Source organism: Mustela lutreola, chromosome 15, assembly GCF_030435805.1.
Source record: "Mustela lutreola isolate mMusLut2 chromosome 15, mMusLut2.pri, whole genome shotgun sequence".
Taxonomy (NCBI): Eukaryota; Metazoa; Chordata; class Mammalia; order Carnivora; family Mustelidae; genus Mustela; species Mustela lutreola.
The window spans coordinates 48,116,254-48,133,576 of NC_081304.1; the positions used below are offsets into that span (position 1 = coordinate 48,116,254).

At 51.5% G+C, this 17,323-nt stretch overlaps 1 protein-coding gene across 5 annotated transcripts in view; it reads right to left on the bottom strand.

Moving 5' to 3' along the window:
• The window catches only part of EPN2 (epsin 2), an 82,231-nt gene that overhangs the window by 44,226 nt on the left and 20,682 nt on the right, over nt 1-17,323 (bottom strand). For all 5 annotated transcript variants that reach the window (XM_059149987.1, XM_059149985.1, XM_059149990.1 and 2 more), the window contains exon 2: nt 1,282-2,046. In XM_059149987.1, coding sequence (XP_059005970.1) covers nt 1,282-1,876 — 595 coding nt within the window. In that variant the 5' untranslated portion in view covers nt 1,877-2,046. The remainder of the gene's footprint in view (nt 1-1,281; nt 2,047-17,323) is intronic.

Here is a 17,323-nt window from a genome sequence, read left to right on the forward strand (position 1 = left end):
CTCCTTACAGGGCAATCTTCATTTTGGGGGGCAACCTGGCCCTGGTGGAGAGGCAGGTCACAGTTCGTATCAGGCAGTTTCCCGGAGGTCACAATCTTTGCTTCAACAGAGCAGTTCAAACTAAGAGAGAAACAACAGTAACTAGAAACAGGACAAGAAAAATGCTAACCTCTCCGAGCCTTTCGAGCCTTTCGTAAGAATTTGGAATTCCTAGAGGCAGGAAGTCTGCCTTGGGGATGCAAATCTCCTAGCTGCCACATCTCTCGAAATGCTGCTGGTGGCAGTAGGGTGTCACACGGAAGCCTGCAAGCAGGAAACACTAATAGGTGGCCTGGTCACAGAGCCACCAAATAACCAAGGGCCAAGGGGAGTCTGTCAGGCGACAAACAACTTCCTTAAAATGAGAAAAAAATGTGCTGTTATGGCGACAGTGTTACTGATTCCAGAAAGAAAGGTGGTATGGGGGCCTTCTGTTGTTTCAGCCAGAAGACACAGTGTGTGTGCCACCCCCGCACAGGCCACCTGTCTTGACACTGCCCTGGGACAGCAGAGGGGCGCCCGTTCCCAGGACCACTTTTCGTGAATGCCCAGGACGCCCACACGGCTCACAGAGACCAGCTTCCGTCAGGCCCTAAACTCCACATCTCTTCCCTGAAATCTTGTCCAAATGTGGGTAAGGACCCCTCAGATTCCCACATGCACAAATGAGCAAACAGAGCAGCCCCACCCAGAGCAGCCCCAGCCATGCAAGCAAATCACCAAGAACGCTCATCCCCATGTCGGAGGAGAAGGCCTTGCTCACACGGACCCCTGTGGAGCTTTCTGCCTTCTCCCTCTTTTACTGAGACAGAGACCTCCCGTCTCCCTCCCCTGGGATGCTGAAGGAGAGTGATGCCCTGGGCCAGTCGGGAGACCCACAGCCCAGGCATCAGAACAACATTTAACAGATTAAAGAAACAGGTTATCAAGAAGGAGCATCCATTTCCTCCTACCTACCAATCGCCGGGCTCCAGCCCTGCCCAGGGGTCCTGAATTGGACCACAGGGTAGAGGAAGGTCTTGAGACTCCTGAGCCAGAGCTGCCGAGGGACCCAACACCCTCCTGCAACCATAAATGGGTGCAGACCACCGACACCGTTGTCCGGACAGCCAAAAGTGGAGAACGGAGGACAGATGCGAGCTCTGGCTTAGCCCAGGGGCACCCACCCTGCCCACCACCCAGCGCTTCCGTGTCTGTGCCCAGCACCCTCTGGCATGGGTGGGGAGCGTTTCCATTACTCACAGCCGTGGTAGGAGGCTGGAGACCCTCCGGCCTTGCCGTACTCCTGCTCCGAGTAGCTGGTGGACAGGTTGGGCTGGCTGGAGCCACGGCCGAAGGTGATCTGGTTGCTGCCCATGCCCGTGGCGACCTGGGCCATGCGCTCTTTGGTTTTGAGAGCCTGGGCCCTCTCGGCCTTCAGCCGCTCCTCGTCCTTGAGGAGGCCCACCAGCTGCTTTGACTTCTCACGCACGTTGATGCCCTGGTCCTTGCCGTCGCGGTCGATGTACTGGAAGTCCTTCAGGGTCTGGATGGCGAAGATGTTCTCCCGGCACTGCTGAGCCACCCGCTCGGAGCCCGTCTTGATGAGGTAGTCCAGCAGCGTCAGCGCCTTGTACACGTGCCGCCAGTTCTTGCCATGGTCGTTGAGGCGCTTCCACACCATGCTCATGATCTCCGAGAACGCCACCACGTTGTAGGTCAGGTCGGCGATCTCGGTCATCAGGGAACTGGACGGGCCCCACGGGTCATTGGAGGTGGCTTCCCGCACTTTGATTTCAGCTTCCGAGTAATTGTTCACAATGTTTTTCATTTGCCGTCTGATAGAGGAAGTCGCCATTTTCACGTTTCTTTGTGACAAATGTCAAGCCCTTCAAAGAGAGAGACGCTCCTGTGCTGGGCAAGTTCGTGCCCTGCGAAGGTTCAGTCTCCGTGACAGGCGTGGAGCACGAGCCTGGGCAGTCATTTCCTCCACTGAAGCCTTAGGTCCAAGAAGCCAGAAGCCATGACCTAGAGAAAGAAAAAAAGAAACACTCCCTGTAGCACGAGCTCCCTGGGGATGGCAGGAGGCTTGGCTCTGGCCTTTCTGTAAAAGGCAGATACAGAGGTCTGGCAGGATCAGGGGTGCGGGGATGAATGGATATGCCCCAGCCTCCAGAGGAGGAAAGAGATCCACCTTTTCCAAAATTACAACAAAATCAGTATTACAAGTTAACAGTGAATAAAATCTAAACTCGAGGTCAAGCCTTTGGCAGACAAGTAAACGTTTTAACCATTGTTCTAATTTTCAAAACACTTCCACTGGCACGGCTCTGCTCTGGGTTGTATTTTCATGCGCAGCAAAAGCCAGTGACAGAAGAATCCTAACACCGGAGGCGACTTGGTCCTGACAAATTTTAAATTATCTGTGGGAGCAAGAAAGCCCCTCATTTCAGATGTAGCTTACCTAAAAAATGCCTACCAATACCTCTTTCCCTTCTTAAGTAATTCCTACACCAACACGGGGCTCGAACTCATGACCCTGAGATCAAGTCACATACTCTTCTGAACCAGCTGGGTGCCCCTAAGATGCCTAATTATGCCTTTGAAATTGTTCAACATCTGGCCTTAGTCCACCATGTTTCTACCTGCCCAGAACGTTTTCTGTGAGCACTTTTCTCCTGACTTTTTATGAAGGTTTCCAACTACTCTGGCAGAGAGCATAGCCAAGGCCCTCTGCTGGGCTTTCCAGGTCTCCAGCACCCGGCCTGAGCTCATACAACCCTAGAAAAAAATTTGGTTCTAGCCTACTCCCCTCATCTCAGAGGGGAAAAACTGAGGCCCAGGGTTACACAGTAACGGGTCCACCCAGTCCCCCCTGCTTCCCCCACAAACGCAAATCCCCTCTCTCCAGAGAAGAAACATTTACTGGGCTAGCACGAGGTTCACATCTCTGACAACCGGCTTTGTCCTGTTCACCAGAGATCACCCAGTACCCAACACTGTGACTGACATGGACAGAAATGGTGCTGAATAAATTAACGAAACAGACTGAAAAAAAGTGTCCCTGTCCTCAGGAAGGCCACAGTCTGGCAGGGGACAGAGGTGGGCACAGGGGGTCTGAGGATGCAAAGCTTGAGCCACCAACTCCACCGGCGGCTGGAGGCTGTGAAGGCAGGCACAGGAAGGAGTTTCTGCTAGAAATGACTCTCGCAGTTATGTCTTCAAAGCTGAGGAGGGCTTGGCGTGGGAGGGGGGTGGGGTGGGGTAATGCAGATTATCCCTCATCTATAAAATGAGAAAACTGAGGTCCAGAAGACTCGGGGATTGCCCTAGACAGAGCAGCACAGCTGGAGTCTGGACACAAAGCAAGCGCCCTCCCCTTGCCCATCCCCCACTCCCACCTGCTGGACGAATTCTTGGCTCTTCTGGCTGTGGAGCAGCCAAAGCAGCATTGGGCCAGACTCTACCTCACTTCATGCTCATGAAAACTCTCCAGTAAGGTAGAGATGAGGCGCAGGAGGACCTCAAGTCACGAGGTCAAGCTGACTAAGGTCTCCTCCTCCAAAGCAGCTCTCTGGGGGGTGTGGGGGGATGGGGGATAGTCCCTGCTCCCTCCTCCTGCAGTGGTCCTCGTTCTCCACATCAAGCTGCTGTGCTGCTTCTGCCAGGGAAACAGCCGATGGTCCCCTCCTTCCTCCTCTAAAGCCTCAGGCAGGCAACAGGAACATCAAAAAAATAACTAAGTAAACATAAATTGTTGGGGTGGTGGGGGGGGCGGGGGGGGTGCAGAGCCACAGGAAACGCAAGGATTACTTATCACATATGACCATACAAACAAGAGACAGCTCATACAATTTCATCCTGGTGACAACCCATACATCTGCTATGGCGAACATGGCCTCCACTCCAGCCTTAACTACGCCAAGAATTCTGTCTCCATCCAAATCCGCAGAATGGGGTTTCGGCGGAAGGTGGCCATATTCCATCTCCCCACGGATCCGGCCTCCTCTCATAAACCCTCTAAAGCCTGTCAAAGGACAGGGATAAAGATTTTCATGGTGACCTGCACATTTGTTTCAGTTCAGTTTTTCATTCACAGCAACATTCGCCGCTGGCAGAGATGGGATGGGCCCCAGAAAGCAAAAAAGAACCCTTTGATTTTTAATGAGCATCGGCCAACTTATGGCGCAAATACTCATCAGAATCAGGAGTCACATTCAGGTGTGCTTAATGCCCAGGGGCCACCAGGCAGTTCCATTTGTCCCCCCATCTGCTGCGCAGCAGGTATGATCATCCCACCCTCCGAGAAGCAGGAGGAGCAGGGATCCACCGCTGAAGAGGTCCTCTGTTACCCTCCTCCAGGTCAGGAAGCAGCTCTAAGCATGACAGCACATGGTCCTCCTAGTTAAAAGGCCTCAAATGGTTAGAACTATAATGAGGAAAAAAAAAAATTTCCCGAGGGAGAAACAATGCCCCAGGCTCTGCTGCCCTTCTAGCCCAGCCACCTTGAGCCTAGTGTCCTCCCCTGGAGAGGTCAGGGGGAGGCCATGAGGCTCAGCCAGGGCATCCATCAAGCCTCCTGGGCTTCTAGTGGCAAAGAAAAGGCACCAATTCCTCTGATCAAGGGCCGGAGTGCCCTCTGCCCTGCCAGACACAGGCTGGCAAAGGAATTCCAAACAACGGAGAACCCAGGGTTGCGGACCTAGGCAGGGGTTTTCTCTAACAGGCTCAACTTGCAAAGACATCTGTTAGCACTCTCTTTGAAATGTTTTGGCCTTAAGAAGAAGGGAAAAGGTAATAAAAGGTAATAAAACATTTCTTATAGTCAGAAAAATATATAAAGCCCGTATAATTGGAATGGCTGCCTGCCACTTTCTGAAAGCTATCATAAACCAGAGCGGCTGTCAGGATGGGCACACGGTGAGAATGGGGAGATGTGGGGAGAAGAAACTCCCGACAGGAGAAAGAACACCAAAGGCGCCTCCACGAAAACATTTTCTAGGCCAATCAGGTGATGCACCTCACTGGGAGACTCTGGAAATGGACACCACCAATTCCGGCCATGAGAAAAGCTGGTGACATGGGAGCAGACAGCAGGACCCCAGCCCCGGCTGCATGCACTCAAGGCTCTCCCAGGCGGCTCCAACTGAAGATAGGGACGTGGGCGGCTCCGTCGCACTTGTCCACGTGGACCTCAGACCTTGCTCTTCACATTTTAAAACTTCTCCCCCGTCCCAACCTCAGGACTGGGCTGTCAACACCTAAATATCTCCTCTCCCAGCAAACATCTGTCAGGCACGTCCTCCCAAAAGCCAGGCCTGAACACACCCCACCCTCAAGCATCCACCCTGTACTATTTCCAGAACCTAAGTTTCGTTTTGTTTTTGCTTTTTTGAGCAGTGTGTGTGCTTTGCCTTCCAAACTTTCCCTCTCAACCTGCCAGTTTTCTTCCCTTTCCAGCTGAGCCTGAAGTAAACAGCACAGGACCATGTGTTAACTCCTGGGCTCCTGACTCCAGCCAGGGAAGCTGTGGTCGGCTCCCAAACACCCAGTCATTTATAAGGAGCTTCTGTTCAGATATGGGGAAGGCAGAAATCACGGGAAAAATAAACTTTGTTAAAGGTTTAAGACCAAGGGGTACCTGGATGGTTTAGTAGGTTAAGCGTTTGCCTTCTTCTTGGGTCATGATCCCAGCATCCTGGGATCAAGCCCTGCACTGGGCTCCCTGCTCCTCGGGAAGCCTGCTTCTCCCTCTCCCACTGCCCCTGCTTGGGTTTCCTCTCTCACTGTCAAATAAATCAATAAAATCTATAAACGAACAAACAAACAAACAAAAGGTTTAAGACCAAGATAGCAAAAAAGAAAGGGGGAAAAAAAAGAAGGGGGGCTCATTTCCATAAATTACATACCAACAACTTGGGACAAATGCCATCAGAACATCAGAACCAGAAACGCCTTAAGAAATGGAAGTTCCATTGGGGCACTGGAGTGGCTCAGTTGGTTAAGCATCCGACTCCTGATTTTGGCTCAGGTCATGATTTCAGAGTCATGAGATCATGCCCCACACCCGGCTCTGCACTGGGTGTGGAGCCCGCTTACGATTCTCTCTGCATCTCCCTCCCCCTATTTACCTGTGCTCGCTCTAGTAAGAAATTTGAAAAATTTAAAAAAATAAAAGAAATTGAGTTCTATCATCAGGAATTACGTAGAACTATTTCATTGTAAGTGATAAAGTTTGTACAATTTTGTTACAACTTTAAATATTTTCTGAATGGAGACAAGTTAGAATTTCTATTCAAAGCAACACATTCTTCTGCACAGGGGCCAGAGGACATCCGTTTATTTCCCTGGATGGTATGACCAGGGGACCCTCATAACCTACCCCACTCCAGCTCCAGCCTGAAGAGCATGTTCCAAATTGTATTAATCATTCATTTTATTAAGAATCAAGGCTTCTGATACACGTGATGACCACCAGTAATCTCGCTGAATTGATAAAATTTTAAAAACGGCAACAAAACTGAACGTTTCAGCTGGCTTGGGGAAGTCTTATCATGGGTGATGCACATTACTGTCAGGCCTTCCAAAAGACCCTTGGGAGCTCTGGATCAAAAGCCACAGTCGCTTCAGTATAAAGGAAACACTCATTTTTCCACAGTCAGGCCCCAGTACTAGAAAAGTTTCTTTAAGCCGAAGAAATATTTCATTTCTGTTCTAGAAATGGAATCTGCTGCCTCTGCCTATGCAACATCCATATCCCCTTGACTCAGAAAGATCCTTGGTCTTCCATGGGGAAGGTGGGCAGTTGTAGCCCCGATCAGAGTATCACAGCCTCCCACCCAGGGGGCTAGATCAGGGTCAGGCGCATGGTCCAGCCTCGGCTGCCCAAGCTGCCAGAAGCCACCAGAGGCCCAAGGTTTCCCTAAGTCTAAAGGGGACGCCAAAGCAAGCAAAGGGAAGGAATAGGAGCAAGACAGAACATGACTGGAACCGCTGGGTCCACCTGCAACAGAAGCCACTTCTGCACGTCTCTGCAGCAGTAGCCAACATGGTCAGCTGTGACGTGTTTTGATCAAGAAGCCTGAGCACAGCCAAACACCAGATACACGGTGAGGGGGCCTCCCCTGAGCCTCCAAACAGGCCTCAGGTAGAAGCACAGGAATACCAACCAGCCTCTCCTCTATCACACCTGACCTGTCACCTCAGGCTGACCTGGGAGCTGCGTCCTTCCCAAGGAGGCTTGTCACTCCTCAAAATGCAGACACCCCAGCCAAGGTCTGGCCATCACCCTTTGTCAGAGCGGCTAATGATAAAGCAAGACCTGCATCGTGACATTTGCAGGGGCAAGCCGGGGAGGAAAACCTCTGAAAACACAACCAGAATTCAAACCACACTGAAGACTAGAAATAGGCTAAATGCAACAGCCAAGAGAAAGAAACTAAACAAAAACTTCCAAGGCCAGAGTGGTGCCCCTGGAGGCAAGAAGAATTCCACCAAAATGTGCTCCAGGGGTTTGTGGAACTGGGTGGGGAAATTCCTTCCAAATCTTGAGTTCCCCAATCCCTGCAGAAGGAGGCTCTCTCCCGCCCAGGTGGGTCTCTCCTCCCCTCGGGGCTTCTGGGATGCGGAGGCATGATTCTCACCCCATCTGCTGAGGTCTCCGCCACATCTTAAGAAGGTTTGGCAGTGGCTTTTCAGGGATCGGGGACCCTCATCGGGGGTCAGGGCCAGCTCTGAGGCAACAGCAACAATTAGCTCTCCTGACTCCCCAGAACCAGTCACGGGTCAACCGATCCAACTGTGATAGTCCGGACGAGACCAGTAAGTATCACCGAGCGCCCTGGTCGGACAATCATCCCCCCAGATGACAGCCCACACGATCTGTGCCTGGCGGCCTCCCATGACTGCATGTGTACTTAATTCTCCTCTGGGCAGATGACAGGGAGAGCAGTGGGAGGGGGTACCGCCGCCTCGCCTATAGAGTCTCACCAGGGCCGCCCGCAGTCGGCCACCTACCAGAAGCTCCTGGCTCCCCACACATGGCACCTCGGTGGGCAGCACTGAGGGGATTTGACACTCTGACCAAGCGCCTGTGGGGACTTCTGAATATCCTGAAGCGAGTGCCATGGTGTCACCGTAGGACACACATAAACAGTAAGTTCTGGAACACTATGCAAGCCTAGTTGGCTTTCACTTTCCTCCGCATGCAATCCATGAGTGAGGAAACATCTCCACCTTCCTACTGGGGAAAAGGGTACCACGACCATGACAAGGAGGCTCAGTCAGGGGTGGCTGAGACCACAGCTCACATGACCAAACCGAGCCACTTTCCAGAAGACAACGGTCCAGTTAGGACAATATGGACAGTGCCACATTCTTCTCCACAGTAATCACTTCAGACTAAAAAGAAAGGACTATTATCAGCCTGCATCAGCCAAAAGCTCCCAGTAACTCGGAGCCTAATAACCATCACTCATGCAGGGGGAGAAATGAAAAGGAAAAAACAAAACAAAAACAAAAATAAAAACAAAAAAACCCTTTACATCCACCAGAAAAATGGTGAGACTCAGCCAAAAAAAAAAAAAAAAAAAAGAATGTTCTCTTCACTAGCTGAACAGAGAAATAAAATTTTATATCACCATCCAAAAAGTGGGATTTAAAAAAAAAAAAAAAAAGGTAGGGGGAAAACAAACACATACTTGACTTCCAGATGATAAAGCAGTTCCCCTTAAACTGCCCCTGCACCTCACCTTGATCCCTTCTAGGGGACAAATGCCCCAAGGGGGGGGCTGTTAACCTACCACCAGGTGGAGGTGAAGGACTCCAGCCCCTATGCTGGGCAGGGCCTGGCCACCCACGAGGCAGGTGGGCCTCCCACACAGAGCCTCCTGGGCAGCCTCTGCCAGGGCCTGACAGTCACTGGAACAAGTCAGCCAGCCTCCTGCGACTTTCCGTGTTCTTAATTTTTCCAGACGCAGAAGGACTGAAAACACACACGAGGAATTTCATCTTTCTTTACCAACGAGCCCCGAGCACGGGGGTCTCAGAGAAGAGCAGCCTGTGGGTACAGATTACGCAGGTGTTAAAATGCACTCATTTTCAAGATCATGTAGAAGTGGGCAGGCGGAACGCGCCTGGGTGGCTCAGTTGGATGGGTGTCCAGCTCTTGGTGTCTGCTCGGGTCGTGGGATTAAGCCCCGTGTCCGGTTCCATGCTCAGTGCACAGTCTGCTTGTCCCTCTGCCTCCCCCCACTTGGCTTGTGCACTAGCACACACAGACACACACACATCCCCTCTCAAATAAATGCAATCTTTTCATAAATAAGTGTATATGTGCACATACATATGTATGTATCACGTGAACCAGGGTCAGGAGCCCTGTTCTGGTCATTCTGGCTGCACCCTCATCTGACACAGCCTGACACAGTTTCACTCTCTGATTCAGGGACAGGGTGTATCAAGCCATACCTCCCCTGCAGGGTCAAGGATCAAACACCTTGACAGCTGGACCAAGGCGATACATAAACATGCAATAAAGGAAAAAAGAACAGAATATTTTTAAGATTATTTATTTGACAGAGAGCACGAATGAGAGAGGGAACATAAGCAGGGGGTGTGGGAGAGGTAGAAGCAGGCTCCCCACTGAGCAGCTATGGGACTGGGATCATGACCTGAGCCCAAGGCAGGCGCCCAACGACTGAGCCACCCAGGTGCCCCAAAAAGAAAATTCTTTATTGCTCCCTCCCTCCCTTTTGTTCTTCCAAGTAGTTTTGCAAGTGACCAATTATGGACAGTGTTCTTAAAAAAATCATGCCAAAATGCAAACAATGTGGTGTTGTAGATGCACAGAATCAGGAGACAGGAAACCAGGGCTCTCTGAGGCACCAAGCAAGCCAGTGACTGACCTCCTTGCTTCTAAAATGATGAGGCAGACCAGCTGCTCTCCCTAAGGCCTTCAATTTCCTAGACCCTCTTTCTGACAAATGGCTCAATCCCTTGCCATCTCCATGGTGTCACGGGGAGCCCAAGCTTCTGGCCAACCCCAGCCACAGGTCACTGACTGCAGGGCTAGAATTTTGGCCAAGGTTCCTCTTGGTCTAGGGAGGGCTCAATGGTGGGCCAAACAGCAGGGCTTCCCGGGCTTTTGGAAGTGTGAAGCCTATCCCTCAGAGCCTTTCCCTCTCCCAGGAAGGCAGTTTGTATGTGACCCCTGGGCTAGAAAGTCTCTATTTCTAACGTGTTGTGAATCTGTTACTAGAAATACCCACTAATAAGACAGCAATGCCACCCAGGGACTGGGGACCACAGAACGGGGGCTTCTGACAGCTAGCCACACCCAGCCCACATCATGGGGCAGGCCCAGCTATGGGTCACACTTCGAGCAGTGCAAGGTTCCAGCTTAAGACATTTGAAAAAAATGCAAAGCTGCATGGGAAAATTTAGATTTCCCATGATTTCGGGCTTAATTTAGCCCTGGCTGGTCAGTGTGATGGCACTAAGTCCTGGGCTGCTGCCATCTCCTGAGGAGCCAGAGAGAGCGCGGGGAAGCAAAGCGAGGGTGAGCTAGGGGTCCCCTCGGCCAGGACCCCACAGACTCGGTTTCAGGCACGGCGGTGACCGAACACTTCTCAAAAGGAGCTCAAGCTTGCCAAGAGGAGCCTTGTGGGAAGGGAACGGGTATTTCCACCCTTTTCAGTGCAAAAGCAAAGCCAGGAGGAAAATGACTGGTTCGCTCACCTCTGCCTTGCCACCAGCAGCTGTTCCGGGAGGTCGTGTGGGGTTCTCCTCACCAAGGCCATGAAGGAATGAGGCGGATTTCTGTGCGCAGCAAGGGGGGAGTAACCTCCACAGACACCAGATACATGGGACCCTCAAGGGGTCCCCAGGGCCCCCCACCCCCCACCCCAAGAAGCAGGGAGGTGGTGGACGGTCAGGCCAGAGCCTCAGAGACCAGAGGACAGGCTCACCTGAGCAAAAGAAAAAAAAAAAACCGAGAGGCCAAAATTATCCTAAATTTGGGCCCAGGCTAAGGTGGGGAAGGATGAGACTCCAAGGTTAACTCTTTCGATGCCACCATGTGCCACACCCTCTTCTGCAATCACTCTCGTTCTTACGGGGACAGCCTGTTCCCTGTCACTTCACAGAAATCCCTGGCCCACACACCGGCCCCCACCACACACCCCACCCACCTGCTGCCTCTCCCACCTGCATTCTTCCCACCACTGTCACTGGACCGGCTTCCTCACCAGAGCCCACGTTTAAGCAACAACGCCCTGGGCCACCAGTCGCCATTTTGTCACCAGCCTTGATTCTCAGCAGAGCCCCGCTCTCTACTGGGCATTTTCTGGCTTGTGTACCTGCTTATCTCCTATGCCCCCGACCCCCCACCTCTGTGAGAGCAGAGTCCTGCCTATCTTCCCCTCGCTCTCCTCTGAGCCTAGCATACAGTGAGCACTGGGTAAAGCCAGGGGCAGCCAGAAAGAAAATCTGAAAAATGACCCGTTTCCCTTTTTGCTCACTATCACGGGAGTTCAAAACAGCTGCTCACCGCAGAGACTGCCCTACATGAAGCCTCCTGGGTGCTCACGTCAGGAGAGTGGACAGTCGCCCAAGCCGGCACCCTTCAGGGCTGCAGGAGAGCCGGAGAGCAGAGACCACTCCCGACGGCCTGGGCTCAGAAGCAATGCTGGCCAGTGTGCGAGGGCTAACACAGGGGCTTCTCAGGCTGACCCTAAGCACCGACATCCTTCCTTTTCCAGTGGGAAGAGCTGAGGCAGGCCGATGAGCAATCCTTAGCCTCTGCGTCCACACCTGTCGGCTGTAGCCAGCAGCTGCCCAGGCAGACAACGGCAAACCATCGGTGTCCAAATGCCTGCCTCCTGTCCCCGGCAGCACCGAGGGGACAGCATCTGTAGCAATGTTCCTCGGCCTGTCCCTGAGGACAACACACAGAGAACGCCCCAAGCGGGAGCGGAAAGGCCGCAGAAGCCTCTCGGTGAGAAATGTGCTGGATGCCTGGGGTCTGCTGGGGTGGGAGGTGCACAACCACCTCCCTCCTGAGCACACAGACCACCTGTTAAACGCGGTCTCCATTCCAGCTCTTGCCCTTTGCGGCTGGCATTTCCCAGAAAGGTCTCAGATGGGCTCATTCTTTGAGACCAGTAATTGTCACAGAATACCATTGGAAGAGCAATGGAAAAGAGAAGAGGCCTCTTCAAGAGAAGCCAGCAAACCAGTACCTGAGGCCTGACCATCGGCTGTGCAAGTTCAAGACCAGACGTGTGACCTCATGAAGTCTTCCTAATGGTCTGAGCAGGAGCGACTCTTACCACCCTCGTTTTACAGACGGGGAAGCTGACGCCCAGAGAGGCTTGGGAACCGGACCAAGCTATGCTGCCAGCACGGGTTAGGACCAGGATTTGACCTCAGACCTCTGGCATCTGGTCCCACACCGGGATTTCTTCTGGCTTCATGCCAGTCCAGCGCCCAAAGTCGTGACAGCGATGAACCTGTCCCTGCTGAAGCTGCAAGTCTAGGAAGGCGCCTCCTGCGTACATGTTTAAGAGGCCAGAAGACGGCGGAGAAGCTACCGTTGAGCTAGAGGTCCTGTCCCCAGTCAGCTCACCAGACCCAGTGAGCAGGGGCAAAGTCGCTAGAGTTAGAAGGGTCTCAGGTCTCATCTACATGCAGATACCGAGGTCCAGAGCAGTTTAACGCTGCACCCAGATCAGACTTGGGCACTCCCAGCTCCTACCAGCATGGCCAACCAAGGAAGCGGGTTTTAATGCTCTTCAAAGAAAGCTTCCCCTTGAAAGGTGTAAGGTACTGTAGGCCAGCAATACAATGAAACCAGTCAGGAAATACCACAGAAAATCCAAAGCTATTTCTAAAAATGTGCTTTAGGGGCGCCTTTAGTTGAGTTTGACTCTTGATCTCAGCTCTGGTCATGATCTTGAGGTTGTGAGTTCAACCCCCGGCTGGGCTCCACACTAGGAATGGAGACTACTTAAAAAATAAGGGGTACCTGGGTGGCTCAGTGGCTTAAGACTCTGCCTTCGGCTCAGGTCATGATCTCAGGGTCCTGGGATCGAGTCCTGCATTGGGCTCTCTGCTCAGCAGGGAGCCTGTTCCTCCTCTCTCTCTCTCTCTGCCTACTTGTGATCTCTCTCTGTCAAATAAATAAATAAAATCTTTAAAAAATAATAATAATAATAAATAAAATAGGATTCAAATTTTAAAATGTATTCTTGGGGCACCTGGGTGGCTCAGTGGGTTAATGCCTCTGCCTTCAGCTCAGGTCACGATCTCAGGGTCCTGGGATAGAGCCCTGCATCGGGCGCTCTGCTCAGCAGGGAGCCTGCCTCCCTGCCTACTTGTGATCTCTGTCTGTCAAACAAATAAAATCTTTTTTAAAAATGTATTCTTCAGAATACATTTTTAAGAAATGATGTCTCTTTGGCTGTAACCCCGTCTCCTACTAAGTGAGTCACATCAACTTGAACAACCTAAAAAACCTACATTATTCCTTTGAAATTGGTGCCATTCTCTGAAATACCACTCAGAAAAGACTAGGTCGCAATGCTGAAAGGTAAACTTCCTTTTTTGGTACAAAATAAAAATATTATTTCCCTCCTTCCTCCTCTGCTGGACACATTCCCAGTGTTTTATTTACTCTGCAATACTGACTGGATATATTAGGAGGAAATGTTCCTTCTAACTCTTAAATGTCAGAGTCTGCCCCAGAAAAGGCATGAGCCAGCCCTAATGTCTTCTTGCTATTCCTCTTGTTTGCTTCGATTTTTATTATGTACTATTGGATACACATAAAAGATTAAGTGCAAACCACATGTGAGACACAAACCAAAGGGGCCCATGACACCCACATTCTCCTCAGGGCATTGCATGACCGCAATGCCCACCCAGAGGGGTCCCTCCCCTCCCTACTTCCTCTGCCCCAGGCACACAGTTCAGGTTCTGAGTTCTACAGTCCCTGGTATTTTTTTAAAAATATAATTTTACCACAAGTGTTATAAAACCAAATAACGTAAGTCTTCCACAGCTTGTTTCTGTCATTCAATGCTGAGTTTCTAAGACTCATCCACATTGCTCCTCCATATGGTGGGCTGCAGTCTACCCATTTCGTGTTCATATTTAACAACTGACCCACGCACCGTCCCATCCACGGGCATCTAAACTCTTTCCAAATTTCTGCCATCACGGATACGTCTGAAGTGTGGTCTGTGCCTCTGTCTCCTGGGACACATGTGCAGAGCTGTTCCCGGATATGTTCCTGAGAGCTGAAGAAACAGCTCAGCCCATTTACAGAGTGTGCAAATCTCTCTGCATATCTTAAAAATATTTTTGCTGCCCTAATTTATATCATTTTATTGTTACGGAGCAGATCTATTAATGGTTGAACAAGCACTCTTTACACACTCAGTGTGTAAAGAACAATGCCCACAGGCCCGGGGGTTGGGGGTGGGGGAGCTGCTGTTAGGGAAGCACAAGGCGTGCTTTCTGGTCTGGGCTGGGGGTAGATCAAAGGCATGCTCCAGCAAGAAGATCAGGACGGGCTGCAGGATTCGGCAGGTGCATCTGAGGCAGTGGGGTTGAAGAATGAGAGGTACGAGCCTGTGTATGGGGGGAGAAGGCCATGCAGGTAGAGCACAGAGACAGTGCGGGGTCCGGGGGCAGGCGGGCTGGTGGAGGCTGCAGGGCTTCATTTGGCACACGACAGAATCTGGACTTGCCTACTGTGCTTATTCACTTTCAAGATTTTAACATATCGGGATGCCTGGGTGGCTCAGTTGGTTAAACGGCTGCCTTCAGCTGAGGTCATGATCCCAGCATCCTAGGATCAAGTCCCACATTGGGCTCCTTGCTCGGCAGGGAGCCTGTTTCTCCCTCTGCCTCTGCCTACCACTCTGTCTGCCTGTGCGCGCTCTCTCGCTCTCTCTCTCTCTGACAAATAAATTTTAAAAAAAAATCTTAAAAAAAAAAATAAAAGATTTTAACATATCCCGGTAACAACAATAACAGGGGCTAACACACAGCATGCACTGTGTGCCAGGCACTGTCTTAGGAACTGTCTCACTGAATTCCTACTATACGCGGCACTATTGTCGGTTTACTATTTTTCTTTAAGTCCATTTCCTTTTGACACAACTGGGTGGCTCAGTTGGTTAAGCTCTGGCCCGGGTCGTGATCCCAGAGTCCTGGGATTGAGTCCCACATCGGGCTCCTTGCTCAGTGGGGAGCCCACTTCTCCCTCTGCCTGCCACTCCCCTTGCTTGTGCTATTTCCCTCTAACAAATACATACAAATCATTAAAAAAAATCAATAAATTTTTTAAAAAATCCACTTACTTTTAAATTCAAATACCCACTTTAACAACATATGACGAGATCAGGGATCACTGCGATGGCATTTTGGAAGAGGGGGGCCTTCGTGTTTCATTTTTGAGGTATCGCAAAGAGCACATAATACTCACTGTCTTCGAGTGTCAGTTCACACCTACAACTGGGCACAGTCACAGCGCTGAACTACCATCAACGCTAATTCCAGAACATGACCATCACCCCCAGAAGGAAACCTTACCCGTGAGCAGACCCCTTCCCCTGGCCTCTAAGACGTTCTGTCTCTAGGGATTTGCCCATTCCAGACATTACAGATGAATGGAAATCATCCCATCTCTGGCCTTCAGTGTCTTGCTCTGCCACTGAATGTTTTTTCAAGGTTCATCTGTGTTGATTACGTATCAGTACTTCATTCCTTTTCATGGCTGAATAATTTTCCCCCGTACGGACACATGTTTTACCTGCTGTGTTGGAGGACGTCTGGGTTGCTCCCCTCCCTTACCGGCTATCACAAATAGTGTTGTTATGAACATCTGCATCCAAGTGTTTGCACTGACGTACATGTTCAGCTCTCCTGGGCATACACTGGGGAGTGGACCTGTTGGTTCACACAGTCAGTCCATGTTGAACTTTCTCAACTGCCATAGTCTTACAGCATTTCTAAGATAACTGTGAAAATGAGTAACGTTCAAGTGCGCACCACTTAAAATTATTTTAGGAAATATTGTTGGAACGAAGCTACGGAAGCTGGCTTTTGTTTTGTTTGGGAGCAGAGGAATGACGCTGTTGGAAGAGTATTTCTGGAATCCTGACCAAGCAGCACAGGGTGAGAAGGCCAGGGTGGGGAAAAGGGAGGGTGATCTAGACGGAAGACGATTTACACCGACCCCAAGGGAGGCGATGAAGGGAACTGGGGCCTGAATGTGGGTGTAGCAGGGCAACAAAAGGGCAGGAGACCTCAAACATAAACACAGAGCAGGAGACTCAAGCCCTGATGGCCAAATGTCAGTGTGGGGTCCAACAGGTGGGGGTGGAAGTAGCCAGGAGAACAGAGGCTCCCTGCATGGAAGATAAAGGTGGGAAGGGTTTACAAGTTTCAGGAGAAGGAAAGAGCCAGAACCGGTGGTTTCATTTCAAACAACCAAACGTAGCTGGAGGTTCTAGCAAAACAGGCATGAAAAAGGCCGACTGGCAGCCGTGGCAGCCGGCACCTAGAGCTGGGGAGGGGTACTGGGATCCACATGTCCCTCTCAGAGGGGCATGTGAGAGCATCTGGGGAGAACAGGCAGATCAGGGACTGGGACAGAACTCAGGAGGCTGGCAGTCTCTGGGCAAAGTCCGACAAGGGCCGGGGGGTAGGGGGACAGAAGACATAGGAAAACCCCCAGAGCAGGAGAGGGGAAAGCTTCTGGGAGTGCTGCTGATCAGCAGGGACAGAGGAGCATTCAGAGGATGTGGCAAGGAGCATGCTTCTCGGTGCCGTGAGCAGCAGCGGGTGACTGGAGGAGCCTGGCCTCCTCCTAGTGACACCAACCAGTGGCTCAGACACCCTCGTGAGGGAGGCCCCACAGAACTTCCCGCCCCATAGCTCCACGGCACATGCTACCTCCTCCCCAGTCTCAGGGCAAAACTGGACCCATCACCCAAATTCCCCTTCCCACCAGGGATCCTCTGCTGGAGGATCCACCACCTGCTGCCCGCTGGGGCTTCCGGCTCTCCCTCCACTTCTTCCTTCTTCCTCCCATGACCTCTGGACTGCAGCTCTTGGGGGACAGAGGCCCCGACTGTCTCCACACTGCTGCCTGCTCACAGGGCCTGGCACGGTGCCTGGCACACATCTGCTACAGGAATGAATGACTCCACAGGGCACCAAGTCCAGCCCACCTGCTCACACACTCCCTCCAAACACCCCTCCTGGCATCCTGTGCTCCTCTCCGTACCTCCCCCCA